The 20,189-nt window shown below is 44.5% G+C and overlaps 1 protein-coding gene and 1 non-coding gene across 5 annotated transcripts in view; both read right to left on the bottom strand.

Moving 5' to 3' along the window:
- Positions 1–20,189, bottom strand: part of UBE4B (ubiquitination factor E4B) — a 147,673-nt gene that overhangs the window by 20,011 nt on the left and 107,473 nt on the right. For 3 of the 4 annotated variants that reach the window (XM_032300331.1, XM_032300334.1, XM_032300333.1), the window contains 5 exons: positions 17,186–17,285; positions 14,522–14,649; positions 12,230–12,328; positions 9,333–9,568; positions 2,562–2,688 (listed from right to left, as the gene is read on the bottom strand). In XM_032300331.1, coding sequence (XP_032156222.1) covers positions 2,562–2,688; positions 9,333–9,568; positions 12,230–12,328; positions 14,522–14,649; positions 17,186–17,285 — 690 coding nt within the window. The remainder of the gene's footprint in view (positions 1–2,561; positions 2,689–9,332; positions 9,569–12,229; positions 12,329–14,521; positions 14,650–17,185; positions 17,286–20,189) is intronic. The other variant, XM_032300332.1, reaches the window with a different exon arrangement.
- Positions 1,415–1,521, bottom strand: LOC116566691. Its single transcript, XR_004275973.1, has one exon. It is a non-coding gene; the product is annotated as a U6 spliceosomal RNA (small nuclear RNA).

Raw genomic sequence — 20,189 nt, 5'->3', positions numbered from 1 at the left:
TAACTTTTATATTTTTTGTAGAGACAGGCACTTATGTTGCCAGGGTTGGTCTCAAACTCCTGGGCTCAAGTGCTCCTCCCACCTCAGCCTCCCAAACTGTTGGGATTACAGTCATGAGCTACCACACCTGGCCTAGATTTTGTTATTCTTTTAAATTGTTTGTGATAAGCTCATTTCTGTGGTGTTTTGTTGCCACCTTGCATGGTTTATGACAGTCAAGTGCTAAATATTTCAGAATTTTATAAGCAGATTCCCCTGGCACCTTAAATTGGGCAACAGAGCAAAGAGTCACACCATGGAAAACCAGCAAATACTGACTCCCCCACCCCCCTTCCCAAAGCAGGCTTACCAGCACACCCCTGGCTCACTCCCTCAATGTTTTTAAGGAGAGAAAACACTTCTTCCAGACTAGAACAGGAAATACGCATATACTCACCAATATACCAAGAAAACACAAGTAATCAACCACATATAAGATAACTACTGACAAAGTTATTCCTTATTACAAAGACAGACACACTGAAGAAAAATTGGAACCTGTATTATTGATAAAGTGGGATATTAACTTACTTTAGAATCTGCATCTTCCAATCTAAGGAACTATTCTGCAGGTCGTGTTATAGTGAGAGAACTTGGTGAACTCAAATAGCTTGGCCTACCTCTGTTAGACTCTGGAGCTGCCAGATTGTAGAGAAAAGAGAAGCTACACTTCAGGGTCTACAACCATGTCACTAGGGGTGGCAAACCCATGCCTGGGGAAGAGAAGTTCCCGTGAACAAGGACAGGAGGCCTTGATCTCAGGAACATGGCAGGTTCAGGACAAGCGCTCTCATCAGCACCATTCAGACCAAGCCGTGGGTCAGCCTGGTGTCCTAAGCCTGTGCCAGGCTTTAACTGGAACACAAGTTCTGACCATGAGAGCAGTTTACGGAAACAAAAAATTAAAGAGTTTATTTAGGCTGGGCACGGTGGCTCATGCCTGTAATCCCAGCACTTCGAGAGGTCGAGGCAGGTGGATCACGAGGTCAGGAGTTCAAGACCAGCCTGGCCAAGATGGTAAAACCCCGTCTCTACTAAAAACTACAAAAATTAGCTGGGCACGGTGCAGGCACCTGTAATCCCAGCTACTTAGGAGGCTGAGGCAGGAGAAATGCTTGAACCCAGGCGGCAGAGGTTTCAAAGAGCCAAGATCATGCCACTGCACTTCAGCCTGGGCAACAGAGTAAGACTCCGTCTCAAAAAAAAAAGAAGTTTACTCCACAGAACTCTATCTAGCAAATAGTTATTCCACTGGCAATGTACATTATTGACTAGTAATTCAGTTAACAAGTATAGCTAGATTTGATCAAAGATCTAACATGGGTTGCAAAAGATCCAAGTAGATGGGATAAAATTTTATTTTTATTTTTTATAATTTTATATGGAACGCTTCACGAATTTGTGTGTCATCCTTGTGCAAGGGCCATGCTAATCTTCTCTGTATTGTTCCAATTTTAGCATATGTGCTGCCGAAGCGAGCACGGGATAAAATTTTTGAAGCATAATTTAAGAGTTCAGCATCTTCATCTACCTTTCGTTTTTAGGCACTGACAGATAATTGAGAAGGGATTACTCTGTCCAGGTTTAAGCAGTCACTCAGATTTCTGGTAGGTATATGCAAAGTCTTTAAGTTTTAGGGCCTTACCACAAAGAATGACACTTTAAATGATAACCCTGACCTCATTGTTGTAAAATCTAAAGTCCTTCCAACATTCAAGAACACTAAGATTGGCTGGGTGCAGTGGCTCATGCCTGTAATCTCAGCACTTTGGGAGGCCGAGGCAGGTGGATCACCTAAGGTCAGGAGTTCAAGACCAGCCTGACCAATATGGTGAAACCCCATCTCTATTAAAAAAAAAAAAAAAAAAAACCACTAAGATTTCGTTTGACTCATTCTGACAACTTCATTTAACACTGTAATCACAGAAACACCAAAAAATGCTTAGCCCATTATCTCAGCATATTTATAGAATCTTTTCTCTTCCTTTTTTTTTAGACAAGAGTCTTGCTCTGTCGCCCAGGCTGGAGTGCAGTGGCACAATCTTGGCTCACTGCAGCCTCTGCCTCCCGGGTTCAAGCAGTTCTCCTGCCTTACCTTCCCAAGTAGCTGGGATAACAGGTGTGAGCCACCACACTCAGCTAATGTTTTGTATTTTTAGTAGAGACGGAGTTTCACCATGTTGGCCAGGCTGATCTTGTACTCCTAACCTCAAGTGATCCACCCGCCTTGGCCTCCCAAAGTGCTGGGACTGCCAGGCATGAGCCACCACGCCCCACCCTACAGCATCTTTTCTTCTGTACCACCCCCAAAGTATCTTGACAAATCTAAAGTTCAGCAGCATCTTGCAAGTAAAGCCATTTAAAAAATCCTGCCCACATTTAGGGGCACCTTGTGGTAAACTCAAAGGAGTCGGAGACCAAGCAAACAGTCAACAAGAACCCAGCTGTGGAAGCTTTTAAGCTGCAATCCTACCTGTGATTTGCAAGAAAGCAAGTTGTGACATTAGGGGCCCCATACTCACTTGAACTCCTCCATAAAGGTGCCATGGTGAGCTATGTTTTGCCAAAGGCTTTTAAAAATGGTGCTAATGTGATAGCGAATTGTGAACTTGTCATAAAACTCGCTGGTGGCTCCGGTATGCTCAACATCTAAGGAAGAAAGACAAAGGGACTGAGGGGTATGTACTTTCTTACTTTCCAAATCTAGTTATTGCCCCCACAATGATAGTGAGTGAATGTAAATCTGCAAAATCAGAGAGCTGGTGAAATTTTGCACCTCTCTTGCATGTAAGGCAGGACAGAAATTATGAGCTGCTTTTAAAGACAAAAGTTTCACAATGAAGATTTGACAATGACACAACACGGAAAGGAACAGGGCTAGGAAAACTCACATCATTAGGACAGCATCCACTTACCAATGACCAAAAGCTGAATTATCATACTCCCTCCCCAATTTTAAGTTATTAATTTATAGAAATTCTATGGTACCTCAAATGGACATCCTTCACCAGATAAAAAATTAGGTTTAATTTTATTGAGGATCACGTACCTATTAAATGTGTCTATCCTAGTGATCATTTTTGGTGTTGAAAAAAAAACAATGTGTCTATCACCCCTATACCTATAAAGAGGGGAAAAAAAATCAAACTTGTTTGTCCAAATGGCAAAAGCTTAGGCATGAGAAATTTCAGAATTCATGACAAATTTTATTTATTTTATTTTTTTGATACGGAGTCTTGTTGTGTCACCCAGGCTGGAGAGCAATGGGGTAATCCCGGCTCACTGCAACCTCTGCCTCCCAGGTTCAAGCGATTCTCTTGCCTCGGCCTCTGGAGTAGCTGGGATTATAGTGCCACCATGCCCAGATAATTTTTTGTATTTTTAGTAGAGATGGGGTTTCACTGTGTTAGCCAGGGTAGTCTTGATCTCCTGACCTTGTGATACGCCCACCTTGGCCTCCCAAAGTGCTGGGATTACAGGTGTGAGCCACCATGCCTGGCCTAATTTATTTTATTTTATTTTTTTGGAGACAGGGTCTTGCTCTGTCACCCAAGCTGAAGTACAGTGATGTGATAATGGCTCACTGCAGCCTCAACCTCTTGGGCTCCAGTGATCCTCCCACCTCAGCCTCCCAAGTAGCTGGGACTAGAGATGCATCCACCACGCCTGGCTTATTTTTTATGGCTGGCTCACACCTGTAATCCTAGCACTTTGGGAGGCCAAGACAGGCAGATCACTTGAGGCCAGGAGTTCAAAACCAGCCTGGACAACACAGCAAAACCCTGTCTCTACTATTAATAAAAATACCAAAACTAGCTGGGTGTGGTGGTGTGTGCCCATAATTCCAGCTACTTGGGAGGCTGAGGTAGGCGAATCACTTGAACTGAGATACAGAGGCTGCAGTGAGCCAAGATCACGTCACTGCACTTCAGCCTGGGTGGGTGACAGGGCAAGACTCTGTCTGAAAAAAAAAAAAAAAAAAAAAAATTTTTTTTTTTTTTTACAGATGGGGGTCTCACTATGTTGCCCAGGCTGGTTTCAAATTCCTGGCCTCAAGTGATCCTCCCACCTCGGCCCTCCAAAGTACTGAGATTACAGGTGTGAGCCACTACACCTGGCCTTTGATATTTTCTATATTTTCCAAAGAACACATTTTTGTGCATGTGACCAAAAAAGAAAACAGCTATTTAAAAATTAAAGAATAAGATAATTAACACCTATGATACTAAGATCTGAATGCACTTATGTGTATTCATTAAGTCAACCTTTCTTTAGGATGAACTAAATGTCATTTATTAAGTGTATAAATGCATGAGCTGAAGTGTGGAGTGCTGATGAAGGCAAGCCTTCGGCAGGAAGATACTGGAGGACCAATCCAACACTGCATACAATCTAAAACAGCCCCTGATATCTGCCCCAAATTCTGAATATAGTAGAGACTAAGTAAATACTATTAATTTATTATGTAACATTACGTATTTCAGCAGGGCCCTGCATGTGTATTCCCAGCACTTTGGGAGGCCCAGGCGGGCAGATCACTTGAGCTCAGGAGTCTGAGACCAGCTTGGTGAACATAGTGAAACCCCGTCTTTATAAAAGCCACAAAAATTAGCCGGCTGTGGTGGCATACACCTGTAGTCCCAGCTACTTGGGAGGCTGAGACAGGAGGATCACTTGAGCCCAGGAGGTCAAGCGTGTATGGAGTTGTGATTGTGCCACTGTACTCTAGCCTGCAGAGCAAGATCCTATCTCAAAAAAAAAAAAAAAAAAAGAAAAGAAAAGTAAACGAAACAATATACATCTCTCAACATTAAAAAAAATTATTATTCACTTCTACTGTTCCCTCAAAATCATACCAGCTCAAGTTCTCATTCCCAGGTCCTTGTTCTAGAAGGCCTTAAGTGGACTGGACTTGTGCTAAACCTCTTCCTCCTCCCCAGGATTCCTGCTGCCCTCTTTCTTGATTCATCGGCTGCCCAGACCTCAAGGTATTTATACTTACTGCCCCATGTGCTGCCACACTATGGCTGAGACCCTCTTATGGCTCGTGGTTGTTATATTTTCAACATCACTCCAAAGTCCTCTCCTCTGAGACCTTCCCTGACCATCCTTCTGAAAGGAGTCCTATGCCTCCTTCCCACACTCACTCTCAAAATCTCTTTTTTCTTGAGACAGGGTCTTGCTCTGTCACCCAGGTTGGAGTGCAATGGCTCAAACATCGCTCACTGCACTCTCAGCCTCCTGGGCTCAAGCGATCCTCCCGTCTCAGATTCCTAAAGTGCTGGGATTACAGGCATGAGCCACTGCCCTGACCACAACATCTATTTGTACAGAGTCTGTCTCCCAACTGGAATGCCTGACACATGATGGCAAAGATTTGACATCTTTGCCCAATATTTGCTGAATTAGAGATCGAATTTACTTTGCCTTGCTGATGCTGATTCAGATCAGCTTTGGGGAAGATAATAATTTTTCTTTTTTGAGACGGAGTTTCGCTCTTGTGGCCCAGGCTGGAGTGCAAAGGCAAAATCTCGGCTCACTGCAACCTCTGTCTACAGGGTTCAGGTGAGTCTCCTGCCTCAAGCTGTGCCACAACGCCTGGGGAATTTTGTATTTTTTTAAGTAGTTATGGAGTTTTTCCATGTTGGTCAGGCTGGTCTCGAACTCCCGACCTACAGTATCTGCCCGCCTGGGCCTCTCAAAGTGCTGGGATTACAGGTGTGGGCCACTGCACCTGGCTAAGAATAATCCTAAAGTAAATCTTGATTATCAGTATCATTCTAGTTCTGAGGGCTGTTCCTTAAGGAACTGACTGATGTAAAAAATCACAAAAATAAAACTCTTATTTTAAAATTTAATTGATTTTTGTACTTTTTATTTTCTGAGATTGCATCTTGCTGTTGCCTAGGCTGGAGGGCAGTGGTACAATCTCAGTTCACTGCAACCTCCACCTCCTGGGCTCCAGCAATCCTCCCATCTCAGCCTCCCAAGTAGCTGGGACTACAGGTGCATGCCACTATGCCTGGCTGATTTTTACTTTTTTAGTGGAAATGAGGTCTCACCATGTTACCCAGGTTGGCCAAAATTTCCTGAGCTCAAGTGATCGGCCCACCTTGGCCTCCCACAGTGTTGGAATTACAGGCGTGGGCTACCGCCCTTGGCCAACTTAATTGATTCTTTTTTTTTTTTTTTTTTGTTATAGACAGATACTCTCTGTTACCCAGGCTGGACAGCAGTGGTGCCATCACAGCTCACTGCAACATCTGCCTCCTGGGTTCAAGTGATTCTCCTGCCTCAGCCTCCAAAGTAGCTGGGATTACAGGCACGCACCATCACACCTGGCTAATTTTTATATTTTTCGTAGAGACGGAGTTTTGCCATGTTGGCCAGCTTGGTCTTGAACTCCTGACCTCAGGTGATCCACCCACCTTGGCATCCTAAAGTGTAATTACAGAGCACTCTCTCTCTCTCCCCCTGCCCTCTCTTTCTTTCTGTTTAAGACAGTCTCACTCTGTTGCCCAGGCTGGAGTCAGTGGCAATCATGGCTCACTGTAGCCTCAAACTCCAAGGTTCAAGTAGCCTCCTGGGGAACGAGGACTACAGGTATGGACCACCACATTCAGCTACCATTATTATTATTATTATTTGAGATGAATTCTCACTCTGTTGCCAACGCTGGAGTGCAGTGGCATGATCTTAGCCACCACACCCAGCTAATTTTTGTATTTTTAGTAGAGGCGGGGTTTTACCATGTTGTCCAGGATGTTCTCGATCTCCTGACCTTGTGATCTGCCCACCTGGGCCTCCCAAAGTGCTGGGATTACAGGTGTGAGCCATACGCCTGGCGAATTTGAGCATTTTCTAAGCTAGAATATTATCTCTGTGGTATAAGAGGAGATTGTTCCACATACTGATCTTGGGTGTGGAAACTCTAATTTTTTTTTTTTTTTTTTTTTTTTTTTTTGAGACGGAGTTTCACTCTTGTTACCCAGGCTGGAGTGCAATGGCGCGATCTCGGCTCACCACAACCTCCGCCTCCCAGGTTCAGGCAATTCTCCTGCCCCAGCCTCCTGAGTCGCTGGGATTACAGGCACGCGCCACCATGCCCAGCTAATTTTTTGTAGTTTTTAGTAGAGACGGGGTTTCACCGTGTTGACCAGGATGGTCTTGATCTCTTGACCTCGTGATCCACCCGCCTCGGCCTCCCAAAGTGCTGGGATTACAGGCGTGAGCCACCGCGCCCGGCCGCAACTCTAATTTATATCTGAGTCCCATCTGCTCAGGGACCAGGAGCTAATCAGCAGGTCTTCACATGGAGACGATGAACACAGAAGTATGTCTGTGATGCCTCCCTCTGGGGTACACTCACACCAGCCCCTGGTCACCATCGGAAGACCAGCACAGTAGTCAGGGGCACCTGTGCTAAAGGCCATCTGCTCAGGTTGCCGCCACTCACTAGCCACTGACCTTCAGCAAGCTTCTTGGCCCCTTTAAGCTTCAGTTTTCTCATTTGTAAAGTGGAGGTATTTATAGTACTACCTCTAGGACTGCTGTGGGGATTAAGTGAAAGGATTAGTAAGCATTCAATGAGTGGTGGCCATTATTAGCGCAGATGTCATCATCTATGGCTGGTCCAGGCCAGAGGGCACACATGGCAAAGAGGAAGGAGGGAAGAACCCCCACCCATCACCTTCTGGAACATTCACAGCAGGCCTCCACGAGGCCCAGCACTGGTCTCATAGGGAACAGGTCCAGTTCTCTTGTGCATGTGCACACATGCATGTACACGCGCACGCACACACACACCCACACACACACACACTTTATCCTGAAGTCACAGTGGCAGGCCCAGAACACTGACTACAAAATATGTTTAACTAAAATTGTTTTCTTTTTACTACAATAAAACATGTTTACTGTAGGAAAATTAAGAAGTTCAGATAATAAAACAAAAAGAAATAAAAACTATGGGCCGGGCGCGGTGGCTCAAGCCTGTAATCCCAGCACTTTGGGAGGCAGAGGCGGGTGGATCACGAGGTCAAGAGATCGAGACCATCCTGGCCAACATGGCAAAACCCTGTCTCTAGTAAAAATACAAAAATTAGCTGGGCATGGTAATGCATGCCTGTAATCTCAGTTATGTGGGAGGCTGAGGCAGAAGACTAGCTTGAATCAGGGAGTCAGAGGTAGCAGTAAACCAAGATTGTTGCATTGCACTCCAGCTTGGTGACAGAACGAGACTCCGTCTCAAAAAAAAAAACAAAAAAACAGTGTAATTCAGCTCCTAGAATAGTGCCTGACAAATAGTAGATGCTCACGAAGCTCAATAAATATGTGTTGAACAACTGAATGCTCAAATGAATGCTCCTAAGATCCCTCCAGAAATCCTGATTCCATTGGTTTAAGTGGGGTCCAAGAACATACATTTTTTTCTTGGGGGGTGGGAGTTTTGCTCTTGTTGCCCAGGCTGGAGTGCAATGGCGAGATCTTGGCTCACCACAACCTCTGCCTCTTGGGTTCAAGTGATTCTCCTGCCTCAGCCTCCTGAGTAGCTGGGATTACAGGCATGTGCTACCACACCCGGCCATTTTTTTTTTTTGAGGCAGAGTTTCACTCTGTTGTCCAGGCTGGAGCGCAGTGGCACCATCTCAGCTCACTGCAACCTCCGCCCCCTGTATTTAAACAATTCTCCTGCCTCAGCCTCCCAAGTAGTTGGGACTACAGGTGTCTGCCACCCACCTGGCTAATTTTTTTTTTTTTTTGTATTGTTAGTAGAGACAGGGTTTCTCCATATTGGCCAGGCTGGTCTCAAACTCCTGACCTTGTGATCTATCGCCTTGGCCTCCCAAAGTGCTGGGATTACAGGCGTCAGTCACTGCACCTGGCCCAAGAATATGCATTTTTAACAAGCTCCCTCTTATACCCACACTTAGGAAACTGTAGTGTTAGAAAACAAATGCTTTAAGTTCAAAGGTAAAATGAACCAGATAATTCCACTCAGATAACACCACGAACTTGTGTGGTTGATACCAATTGAGTCTCGGTGCTAATCAATTGGGTCTCGATGAAATGGCTCCTGCTGAATCATCAGAGACCAGTACATGGAATGGCTGTCCTACTCCCAACTACTCAGGGGAAGAAGAACTAAAAGTACATCCTCTGCAGGCTGTAGGGTAGTAGGTTATACACGTCAGGATAGTAGGTAACAGGCTGACAGCAACACCAGACACCGACTTTAGAAGACCTTGCCTAAGCTGGCCTGCCATGTGCTATACTGTGTCCCAGCAACCTACCTGTATAAAACTTCATCAGGGAAGGTACCAACAACTTGGTAGAGAGAGGATGGTTCTCAATCATTTCAAAAAACTTCTGGGTTCGTGGCTGAACAGCAGGGTTGGTCATAAACATGACTTCTACAAGTTTGGCCACCAAATATGGGTTTCGGATGTAGTTCTGGTTGCACAACATCACGACAAGGAACATCACGACATCCTGAGTGCAGGGCTCATAAAGCGCCTGGGGAGAGTATCTGAAGAGAGGCAAGGAGAACAAGAAAGAGGCCGTGAAAAACTGCTGAGAAACTCACCTTGGTGAAGGCTGTGTCAGCAAGTGAGGAGGGGAAGGCAGGATAAATAGGTTTAGGAGTGTCCTTGAACTTGCTCAGTTTACAGTGACCATTTATACTGCTATGACACAGATTTCAAACGAAACATGGTTACTGGCTGTAGCATGTTACATTAACTATAAACAAAAGCTATGATTAAATCAGATAAACTTCACAAAAGATCATTACTACTAAAAAGTCACACAAAATTTTTTTGGTAAGAGTTATTTTTTTAAATCTCTGCTGAAAAGGAGAATAAATGAAAATTTTCAAATAGGTGTTTTCTTGTATTAGTGTACATAGAACAGATTTTAAAATGTGACTTGAATTGCTTAAATTCCAAGGTTGGTTTTTCTTTTTTTTTTTTTTTTGAGACAGAGTCTTTGCGCGATCTCGGCTCACCGCAACCTCCGCCTCCTGGGTTCAGGCAATTCTCCTGCCTCAGCCTCCTGAGTAGCTGGGATTACAGGCACGCGCCACCATGCCCAGCTCATTTTTTGTATTTTTAGTAGAGACGGGGTTTCACCATGTTGACCAGGATGGTCTTGATCTCTTGACCTCGTGATGAGACAGAGTCTTGCTCCGTCACCAGGCGCCAGGCTGGAGTGCAGTGGCGCAATCTCGGCTCACTGCAACCTCTGCCTCCCAGGTTCAAGCAATTCTCCTGCCTCAGACTCCCGAGTAGCTGGGACTACACTACAGGCGTGCGCCAACATGCCCAGCTAATTTTTGTATTTTTAGTAGAGACAGGGTTTCCCATGTTGACCAGGATGGTCTCGATCTCTTTACCTCATGATCCGCCCACCTCAGCTTCCCAAAGTGCTATGATTACAGGTGTCAGCCACCGCGCCTGGCCTAAGGTTGGTTTTTCGACAAATAAACCATGCTTTTCAGTCACTTTTTAAATTTTGAACCAATCAAAATCACATGTCACCAATGAGTTGGGATTATCCTTTTTTTTTTTGAGATGGAGTCTTGCTCTGTTGCCCAGGCTGGAGTGCAGTGGTGTGATCTCGGCTCACTGGAACCTCTGCCTTGATTTGGGCTTTTTTTTTTTTTCTTTTAAGGCAACTTTTCTGACAACAATACAGCTTGCTCCAGTTAGTTTTGGCTCTTATTTTAGAATCATTTACACTTATTTTGTTTTTTTCCGTTGTTTGTTAAAAAGCTTTCATAATTTGTATTTTGTGACTGGGAACCTATACTATTTTTATTTTATTTTATTTTATTTATTTATTTATCTTTTTGAGACAGAGTCTCGCTCTGTCACCCAGGCTGGAGAGCAGTGGTGCGATCTCAGCTCGCTGCAACCTTTGCCTCCTGAGTTCAAGGGATTCTCCTGCCTCAGCCTCCTGAGTAGCTGTGATTACAGGCATGCAACATCATGCTTGGCTAATTTTTATATTTTTAGTAGAGACGGGGTTTCACCATGTTGGCCAGGCTGGTCTCGAACTCCTGACCTTGTGATCTGCCCACCTCAGCCTCCCAAAGTGCTGAGATTACAGGCATGAGCCACCACACTGGCTTTATTTTTTTTTTTAAAGAGATGCAAACTTGCTACGTTGTCCAGGCTGGTCTTGAACTAGCTCAAGCAATCCTCCCGCATGTCTGAGACTATAAGCATGTGCCACAGTGCCCAGCATGACTTTTACTTTTCACAATACACTTCATATACCACTCCCTCAGCTAGCCATATGTGCTATCATGGTGCCATGGGATTGAAACTGCAATTCTTCTAAACTGTAATGTTTTAGAAATAAAATGTGAATTTGATAAACCAAATAAGGATTTGGAAAAAAAAAACTAAAACCTTACAATAGGCTGGGGACGGTGGCTCATGCCTGTAATCCCAGCACTTTGGGAGGCCGAGGAGGGCGGATCTCCTGAGGTCAGGAGTTCGAGACCAGCCTGCCCAACATGGCAAAACCCTGTCTCTACTTTAAAAAAAAAAAAAAAAAAAAAATTAGCCAGGCGTGGTGGCAGGCACCTGGAATCCCAGCTACTCAGGAGGCTGAGGCACGAGGATCACTTGAACCCGGGAGGCGGAGGTTGCAGTGAGCCGAGATTGCGTCACTGCACTCCAGCCTGGGCGACAGAGCAAGACTCTGTCTCAAAAAAAAAAACAAAAAAAAACAAAAAAAAACCACACACCAAAAAACCCACAATATCAGTTATAAATTCAAACCATTTTTTCGTAAGCATTCTCCAATTTTACAAATAGAGACAAATTTTAGTACAAAATATAGATGTGGATATTTTTGGGTTTGGGATGTTCATTCAGCTATTTATAAACTGTTTGCTCCTTCTGTTGCTCAGAGACATATATTCAACTATTAGAAATTCAACTCAATTTTCACAGAACACATTATCTGCACTGTTAATCCTGCCTCTGTCTTTGAGATATTGTTGGAATTGGACTGGTGCCACCGTTGGATTTATTTTTTCCAGTCTCTAGGCAGCATTCAGTTAAAACAGTTACATAAAATTTCAGGCATGAAATGGAGGTTTGCAACATAGCTCAGAATATCGTGTACATATTATGCATAAAAACATATCAGAACTATGTAAAATATTAAAGGCACTTACTGTACAATAAAAAATAAAAATTCTGCAACATCTTCTACATAAAACTCAGGCAATGCTGCAAATACCTTGGGGACATCTGAATTTAAAGGCAGTGTTATACTGTCAAAGAGAAAAAAAGCATAATTTACAAAGTGAAATTATGGTACATCAAATTACAGGGAGTATCATGCTACCATTAAGTAAGTATTTTATTTGGGGAAAAAACTCATTTTGTAATACAACTATGTGATAAACAAACAGGCAAAGAAACTACAACCAGAAATGAACAGGGAATAACGAAGACAGTGCGTATGCTGGGGTATGTGTGAAATGTTTTCCTTTTCTTGATTTCTTTTTTCCCCCGAGACAGAGTTTCACTCTGTCACCCAGGCTGGAGTGCAGTGGTGCAATCTCAGCTCACTCACTGCAACCTCCGTCTCCTGAGTTCAAGTGATTCTTATGCCTCAGCCTCCCGAATAGCTGGGATTACAGGTATGTGCCACCGCATCTGGCTAATTTTCCTATTTTTAGTAGAGAGAGGGTTTCACCATGTTGGCCAGGCTGGTCTCAAACTCCTGACCTCAAGTGATCCGCCTGTCTTGGCCTCCCAAAGTGCTAGGATTACAGGTGTGGGCCACTGCACCCGGCCTTCTTTATTTCTTAAGTAATATGGGAAGGAAATTAATCATAAGTAAAATGGGAAGGAAATTAAAAGGTCCTATTTGGTCATTTTGTGCAACTCAAACTGTCTGAGATAACAGAGCTACACACATATTTAAAATAATATTTTCCACTCCTTTAGGGGACTTGGGCCAATCTCACCAACATCAGTGAACCAGAGACTTCACAACAGTAAAATAATAATAATAAATAAAACAAAAATGGCTGCCTGGAGATGACCAGTTGATGACAAAGTGATCAACAATGTTCTTAACTCACTCAGTGAATTAGCTGGGTATTCCTGGACCCAGTGCTTAGGAGGGCCTAATACATCTGCAGCTTTGGGCTTCCTGTGTACAGATTTCTTTTTCTATCAATCAGACTTTATAGCAAATTTTAAAGAAATACTTGTCAAAATTAAAATAACAGATGTTGACATTCACCTATTATTGTAACTAATTACTAACTACAGGGAAAACGCCTATCAATATAACCACATAGTCTATATAAACACAATCGGGAAACTGAGAAGTAAATTCTCTTTTTTTTTTTTTTGCGTGGGGATAGTCTCACTCTGTGCCCAGGCCAGAGCGCAGTAGAATGATCTCAGCTCACTGCAACCCCTACCTCCCGGGTTCAAGTGATTCTCCTGCCTCAGCCTCCAAAGTAGCTGCGACTACAGGCATCTGCCACCACGCCCAGCTAATTTTTGTATTTTTAGTAGAGATGGTGTTTTGGAATGTTGGCCAGGCTGGTCTTGAACTCCTAACGTCAAGTGATACACTCACCTTGGCCTCCCAAAGTGCTGGGATTACAGGCATGAGCCACCACATCCGGACCTTTCCTTGATTTTTTTTTTTTTTTTTAAGTATATGTGCTGCCAAAGCAAGCACAATTTTCTTTTATTTTCTTTCTTTTTTTTTTTTTTTTTTCTGAGATGGAGCTTTGCTCTTGTTGCCCCGGCTGGAGTACAGTGGCACAATTTGGGCTCACTGCCACCTCTGCCTCCTGCGTTCAAGTGATTTTACTGCCTCAGCTTCCTGAGTAGCTGGGATTACAGGCATGCATAACCATGCCCAGCTAATTTTGTATTTTTAGTAGAGACAGGGTTTTTCCATGTTGGTCAGGATGGTCTTGAGCTCCCGACCTCCGGTGATCCACCAGCCTTGGCCTCCCAAAGTGCTGGGATTATAGGTGTGAGCCACCACACCCTTCCAAGAATTGAATTTTTTTTTCTCCTTTTTTTTTTTTGAGATGGAGTCTCTGTCATTCAGGCTGGAGTACAGTGGCACGATCTCGGCTCACTGCAATCTCCGCCTCCCCAGTTCAAGCAACTCTCCTGCCTCAGCCTCCTGAGTAGCTGGGACTACAGGCGCATGCCACCATACCCAGCTAACATTTTTTTATTTTTAGTAGAGACAGGGTTTTCACCATGTTGGCCAGGCTGGTCTTGAACTCCCGACCTTAGGTGATCCGCCTGCCTTGGCCTCCCAAAGTGCTGGGATTACAGGCGTGAGCCACCGCGCCTGGCCAAGAGAAGTGAATTCTTGATAAAGAAAGGGTTTTAGTTTTAGTTATCAACTTTGCAGGACTTAAAAAAACAACACAGCCCAGCCAGCGAGGGACGAGGGAAAGAGAAAGAAGCTCACTCACTCAGGATACGCGGGGTCCAGGATTCGGAGCAGCAGCTGAATGAGAAGGCCATAAAAATTCAGACATCTTCTCAGGAAGCTCTCGTCAAGCAGGCCAGCATCAGCACAGGCCTTGCACCGTACCAGTTTCTGTGGAAGCAGGATGCCCATACCCAAAGATTAGTCAACAGCTAAATCCCTACAGCGGGACTGGGGCCAGGAGATGGGAAATCTGGGTTCCAGAGCATCTAGAGCTTCATCTCTAACTAGCTATAAGATGCTGGTTGTATCTCAAGATCTTTTTCCTGAGAAAAACAAAGGCATGGTAAGCAAACCACTGAGTACCACCAAGTCTAGCATAAAGTGGTGAGTTACTACCGTGGCCTATAAATAACTTGATTGGGAGAAGGTGGTGATTGGGTGTCAGGGTAAATAGTGGGAAAAAGCCAAACAATCAGTATTCCAGCACCACCTTTTACAAGCTGCCCTTGGGCAAAATGCTGGTTCACTAAGGATGGAATTCCTATCTCAAGTCCTGTTGATGGAATTACACACACACACACACACACACACACACACACACACGGAATTCCTATCTAGAGGCCTGTTAACAGAATTACACACACACACACACACACACACACACACACACACACACACACACAGAGAGGCATACGCTGACATAGAAATTTAAGCAGTTGTTTTTTTGTTGTTTGTTTTCTGAGATAGAGTCTCGCTTTGTTCCCCAGGTTGAAGTGCAGTGGTACCATCTCAGCTCACTGCAACCTCCCGGGTTCAGGCGATTCTCCTGCCTCAGCCTCCTAAATAGCTGGGATTATAGGCATGTGCCACCACACCTGGCTAATTTCTATACAGCTAGTGCTCGACTTACGACCACGATTGGTTCCGACAGACCGGTCGTAACACGATTTGGTCGTAAGTTGAGTAGGCTATATGCACGTGGAGATGGTAGTGCTGCCGGAAGCTGGTCCGCACTGTTGTACGCCCAGCTGGGCAACATTTGCGCTGCCAGACGTGGAGCAGTCGTGGCTAGCGACTGTGGTCGTAAAGTCGAATGGTCGTAAGTTGCATAGGTCGTAAGTCGATCAATACCTGTATTTTTTAGTAGAGATGGGGTTTCACCATGTTGGCCAGGCTGGTCTCGAATTCCTGATCTCTGGTGATCTGCCCACTTCGGCCTCCCAAAGCGCTGGGATTAGAGGCATGAGCCACCACCCCTGGCCATTTTTAACCAGTTTACAGACCCCCTTACAACACATCTGTGGACTGCTTAGGGGGGTCCAGAGACCCCCGATAAGGGCCCCTGGTGAATTGTGCATCTTAAAGAAGTCTAGTCCATTTGTAAATAAAACTGAAATGTTAACTTGTACCAGAAAGCTATGTCAGGTAAACTTTCCACATATTATCCTACTATTCAACAGAATGCATGACCAGCTAACATTCAGGTTTATAACTGGAACATGAATAGAAGAAAAATGCATAAATTTGCTGTCTATGCTTTCTTTGTACAATGTCAGCTGGCATACGTTTTTAGCTATGTCTCACCAGCAAGAATATTCCCATCTGTAGTGGGGTTTGGTGTGACAAATCATTTTCATTAAAAGAAGAACAGGGGCACAGAAAAGAGATCTTTCCACTACCACAGATCTGCTTTGTCAAAGATCATGAAAAGGCATGGCTAGATATACCGGAGTGTGCGTGAATGTTGGGGTGAGTGGCTGGGAGAGCAGGTGAGGAGGGCTTTGCAAAAGGTAGGGAAGGGGCCGGGCGCGGTGGCTCACGCCTGTAATCCCAGCACTTTGGGAGGCTGAGGCGGGTGGATCACGAGGTCAAGAGATCAGGACCATCCTGGTCAACATGGTGAAACCCCGTCTCTACTAAAAATACAAAAAATTAGCTGGGCATGGTGGTGCGTGCCTGTAATCCCAGCTACTCAGGAGGCTGAGACAGGAGAATTGCCTGAACCCAGGAGGCAGAGGTTGTGGTGAGCCGAGCTCGCGCCATTGCACTCCAGCCTGGGTAACAAGAGCGACCCTCCGTCTGCATACTTAGGATTAGAGATAGGTAGGGAAGGGGAGGTGATGTTAAACTGAGAATCATAAAACCCATTAAGAATTCATAGTCCCTTGGGCCGGGCGTGGTGGCTCAAGCCTGTAATCCCAGCACTTTGGGAGGCCGAGGTGGGTGGATCACGAGGTCAAGAGATCGAGACCATCCTGGTCAACATGGTGAAACCCTGCCTCTACTAAAAATACAAAAAATTAGCTGGGCATGGTGGCGCATGCCTGTAGTCCCGGCTACTCGGGAGGCTGAGGCAGGAGAATTGCCTGAACCCAGGAGGCAGAGGTTGTGGTGAGCCGAGATCACGCCATTGCACTCCAGCCTCGGTAACAAGAGCGAAACTCCGTCTCAAAAAAAAAAAAAAAAAAAAAATTCATAGTCCCAGCATAAGCATATCTACCCATATTCTGTCCTGACACTTAAATCATTATACACAGATGTAAGTAAGGTATCAACCAGTTTTTAAATGTGCTATTTTATCTAAAGAGAAAAGAATAATGAAGAAAAAGTAAGGACACTAAACTGCTCACTCAAGGTATACATTCTATTGAGAAAATTATCATTATGAGGCTACTCTACAATTATGCCAATTAACTATACAAACCTTAAGCTGAGTTTTACAGCGCTTCAGCATTTCGCGGTGTCTAGTTGCCAGTGGGGAATCTTTCCATTGGCTTTCATTATTTTTCAAATCTTCCACAGTTCTGAAAACAAAGACGAACAGTCAAATGAAAGAAAACAGCCAGATCCATCTTATCCATGCATCTTGACCATTTCACTGACTTTTTTTTTTTTTTTTTTTTAGAGACGGGGTTTTGCCGTTTTGGACAGGCTGGTTTCAAACTCCTGACCTCAAGTGATCCACCTGCCTCAGCCTCCCAAAGTGCTGGGATTACAGGCGTAAGCCACTGCGCCCAGCCCATTTCACTGACTCTCACACGCAGCTGTTGGTTTGTTTTTCGCATTGTAACATCTTTAAAATCAGAGTATATCTTACAACCAGTGGCAGGTTACAGTTTAATTGGCAGCATTTTTTTTTTTCTTATTGGTTCCTAAAACAAAAATGTGTCTTCAAATGGATGACACTGTAGATTTGGTGAAATACAATCATATTTTTTGTTACAAGGAAGTACATTGTTCTCTTGTTTTTCTGGGAGGAAAAAAGAGAAGTCTCTCATGAAAATTCAAAGTTAGTATGCCTATTCAATTATCCAAAACAAAAGGCTATTTTACTAATGGCATTGTCCTTTACAATTGTTCCCTCTGCTCGGAATGCTGTTCTCTGAGGTTATCTCTGTGGCTTTGCTCCTTCACTCCCTTTGGGTGGCTGCTCAAGCATCATCTGTCTCCACAGTAAAGGCTTCCCCATCACCTAATATGCTGCATATTTTAAAGACCGGCTCTCTTAACAGTATTTCAACCCCTTTCTATCATGATGTTGTGTATAAGACTAGGGATTGCTAAATCTCTAGAAACTGCATTTCCTAGACTCCCTTCCTGCCAGCATTTCTTAAGACCTAGCTGTCACCAAGAGATGAACCCTCCTTCACAGGGTGAGTACTGTGAAGTGGTTGCATGATTGCATCCTTCTGGAAGCACAGTGGTAGACGGGTTTTGGCTGAAGCTGTGGCAGAGGCTGTGCCGTGAGGCTGACCTCCAAAGCAGCTTCCTTGTACAAATTATAGCTCTGAGAATCTTTTATTATAGCCATTCCAATGATTCAATAAACCAACTAGTTCCCCTTTCTGCTTATCACAGATGAATTAGATTCTTTTGTCTACAACTGAAACATGAGTATGGTAGACAAAAGAATGGCTCCTCCAAAGATTCACATCCGAATCCCTGGAGGGAACCTGTGAATATGTGATCCAACGAGGTGAAAGGGACACTGTAGATGTGATTATGGGTATGGGCTTTGAGATGGGAAGATTATCTTGGATGATTTGGGTGGGCCCAATATAATCACAAAGGTCCTTCTAAGAGAAAAAGGGACTCAGAGACAGAGAAGGAGATGTAACAATGGGACAATGGAAGCAAAGGTCAGAGCGAGAAGGAGATCTTGTTGTTGTGTTGTCTTCTTTTTTTTTTTTTTTGAGACTGAGTCTCGCTCTGTCACCTAGGCTGGAGTGCAGTGGCATCACCTGGCTCACCGCAACCTCTGCCTCCTGGTTCAAGTGATTCTCCTGACTCAGACTCCCAAATAGTTGGGATTACAGGCATCTGCCACCATGCCTAGCTAATTTTTTATTTTTAACAGAGACAGAGTTTTCAACATGTTGGCCAAGCTGGTCTTGAACTTCTGACCTCAAATGATCTGCTGCCTCAGCCTCTCAAAGTGCTGAATTACAGGCATGAGCCACCATGCCTGGCCTTGTTTTCTTGTTTGTTTGTTTGTTTTTGGGACAGGGTCTCACTCTGTTGCCCTGGAGTGCAATGGCACGATCTCAGCTCACTGCAACCTCCGCCTCCCAGGTTCAAGCAATTCTCCTACCTCAGCCAACTGAGTAGCAGGGACTACAGTGGTGCGCCACCATGCCTGGCTAATTTTTGTAGTTTTTTGGTAGAGACAAGGTTTCACCATGTTGGCCAGGCTGGTCTCAAACTCCTGACCTCAAGTGATACACCCACCTCAGCCTCCTGAAGTGCTGAGATACACCAGGCAAGAGAAGGAGGTCTAAAGATACTATGTTGCTGGCTTTGAAAATACAGTAAGGGGGGATGAGCAGAGGAATGCAGGCAGCTTTTAGAAGATGGAAAAGGCAAAGGAGATTCTCCTCTAGAGCCTCCTCCGGAGGGAATGTAACCTTGATCTTAGGACTTCTTTTTTTGAGACAGTGTCTCACACTTCCAGGCTGGAGGGCAGTAGCATCATCTCAGCTCAATGCAACCTTGGCCTCCTGGGTTCAAGGGACTCTCCTGCCTCAGCGTCTTGAGTAGCTGGGACTATAGGTGTGCACTACCATGCCCGGCTAATTTTTGTATTTTTAGTAGAGACGGGATTTCACCATGTTGGCCAGGCTGGTCTCTCCTGACCTTAGGTGATCTCCCCACCTCGGCCTCCCAAAGTGTTGGGGTTACAGGTGTGAGCAACTGCACCTGGCCGATTTTAGGACTTCTGATCTTGAGAACTGTAAGACAGAAAGCTTCTAAGACTATTTTAAGGATCAGCTCCAGTTCTACTAATTACGGTACAGAAGAAGTTAATAACTTTACTGGACCTCTTATCTGAAAGTTAAGGCAAAGACTGGGACCCAAAGAATTCAAATAGAGGAGCTTAGGAGACCTAGCTGACTCCAAGTACCTGAATCTCTAAATTCCCTGAGCCTTGCTTGCTAGCACAAGCAGTTTCTATAAAGACCTCATTGGAGGCAGTCACCTGCAGGGTAATGCTGTCTTCCCCTAGGTTCTATCCCATCATCCCTGTTTGCTTCCAGAACCACAACTAGAGTCAGATCACAGACTGTCCTTATGACCTTATTACAAAATTGCATGCCAGGTAAGTACATATTTGAAGGGAAAAAAAATTGGCAAGATTTGCTAACGTATTATGCTAGTTTTCTATTGCTGCTATAACAAGTTACCACAGCCTTAGTGGGTTCAAACTACAC

This window comes from Sapajus apella, unplaced genomic scaffold (genome assembly GCF_009761245.1).
Source record: "Sapajus apella isolate SASKATOON/1434 unplaced genomic scaffold, GSC_monkey_1.0 scaffold43, whole genome shotgun sequence".
Classification (NCBI taxonomy): domain Eukaryota; kingdom Metazoa; phylum Chordata; class Mammalia; order Primates; family Cebidae; genus Sapajus; species Sapajus apella.
The sequence above is the reverse complement of the archived record's forward strand: the minus strand, read 5'-3'. Positions and strand labels throughout refer to the sequence as shown.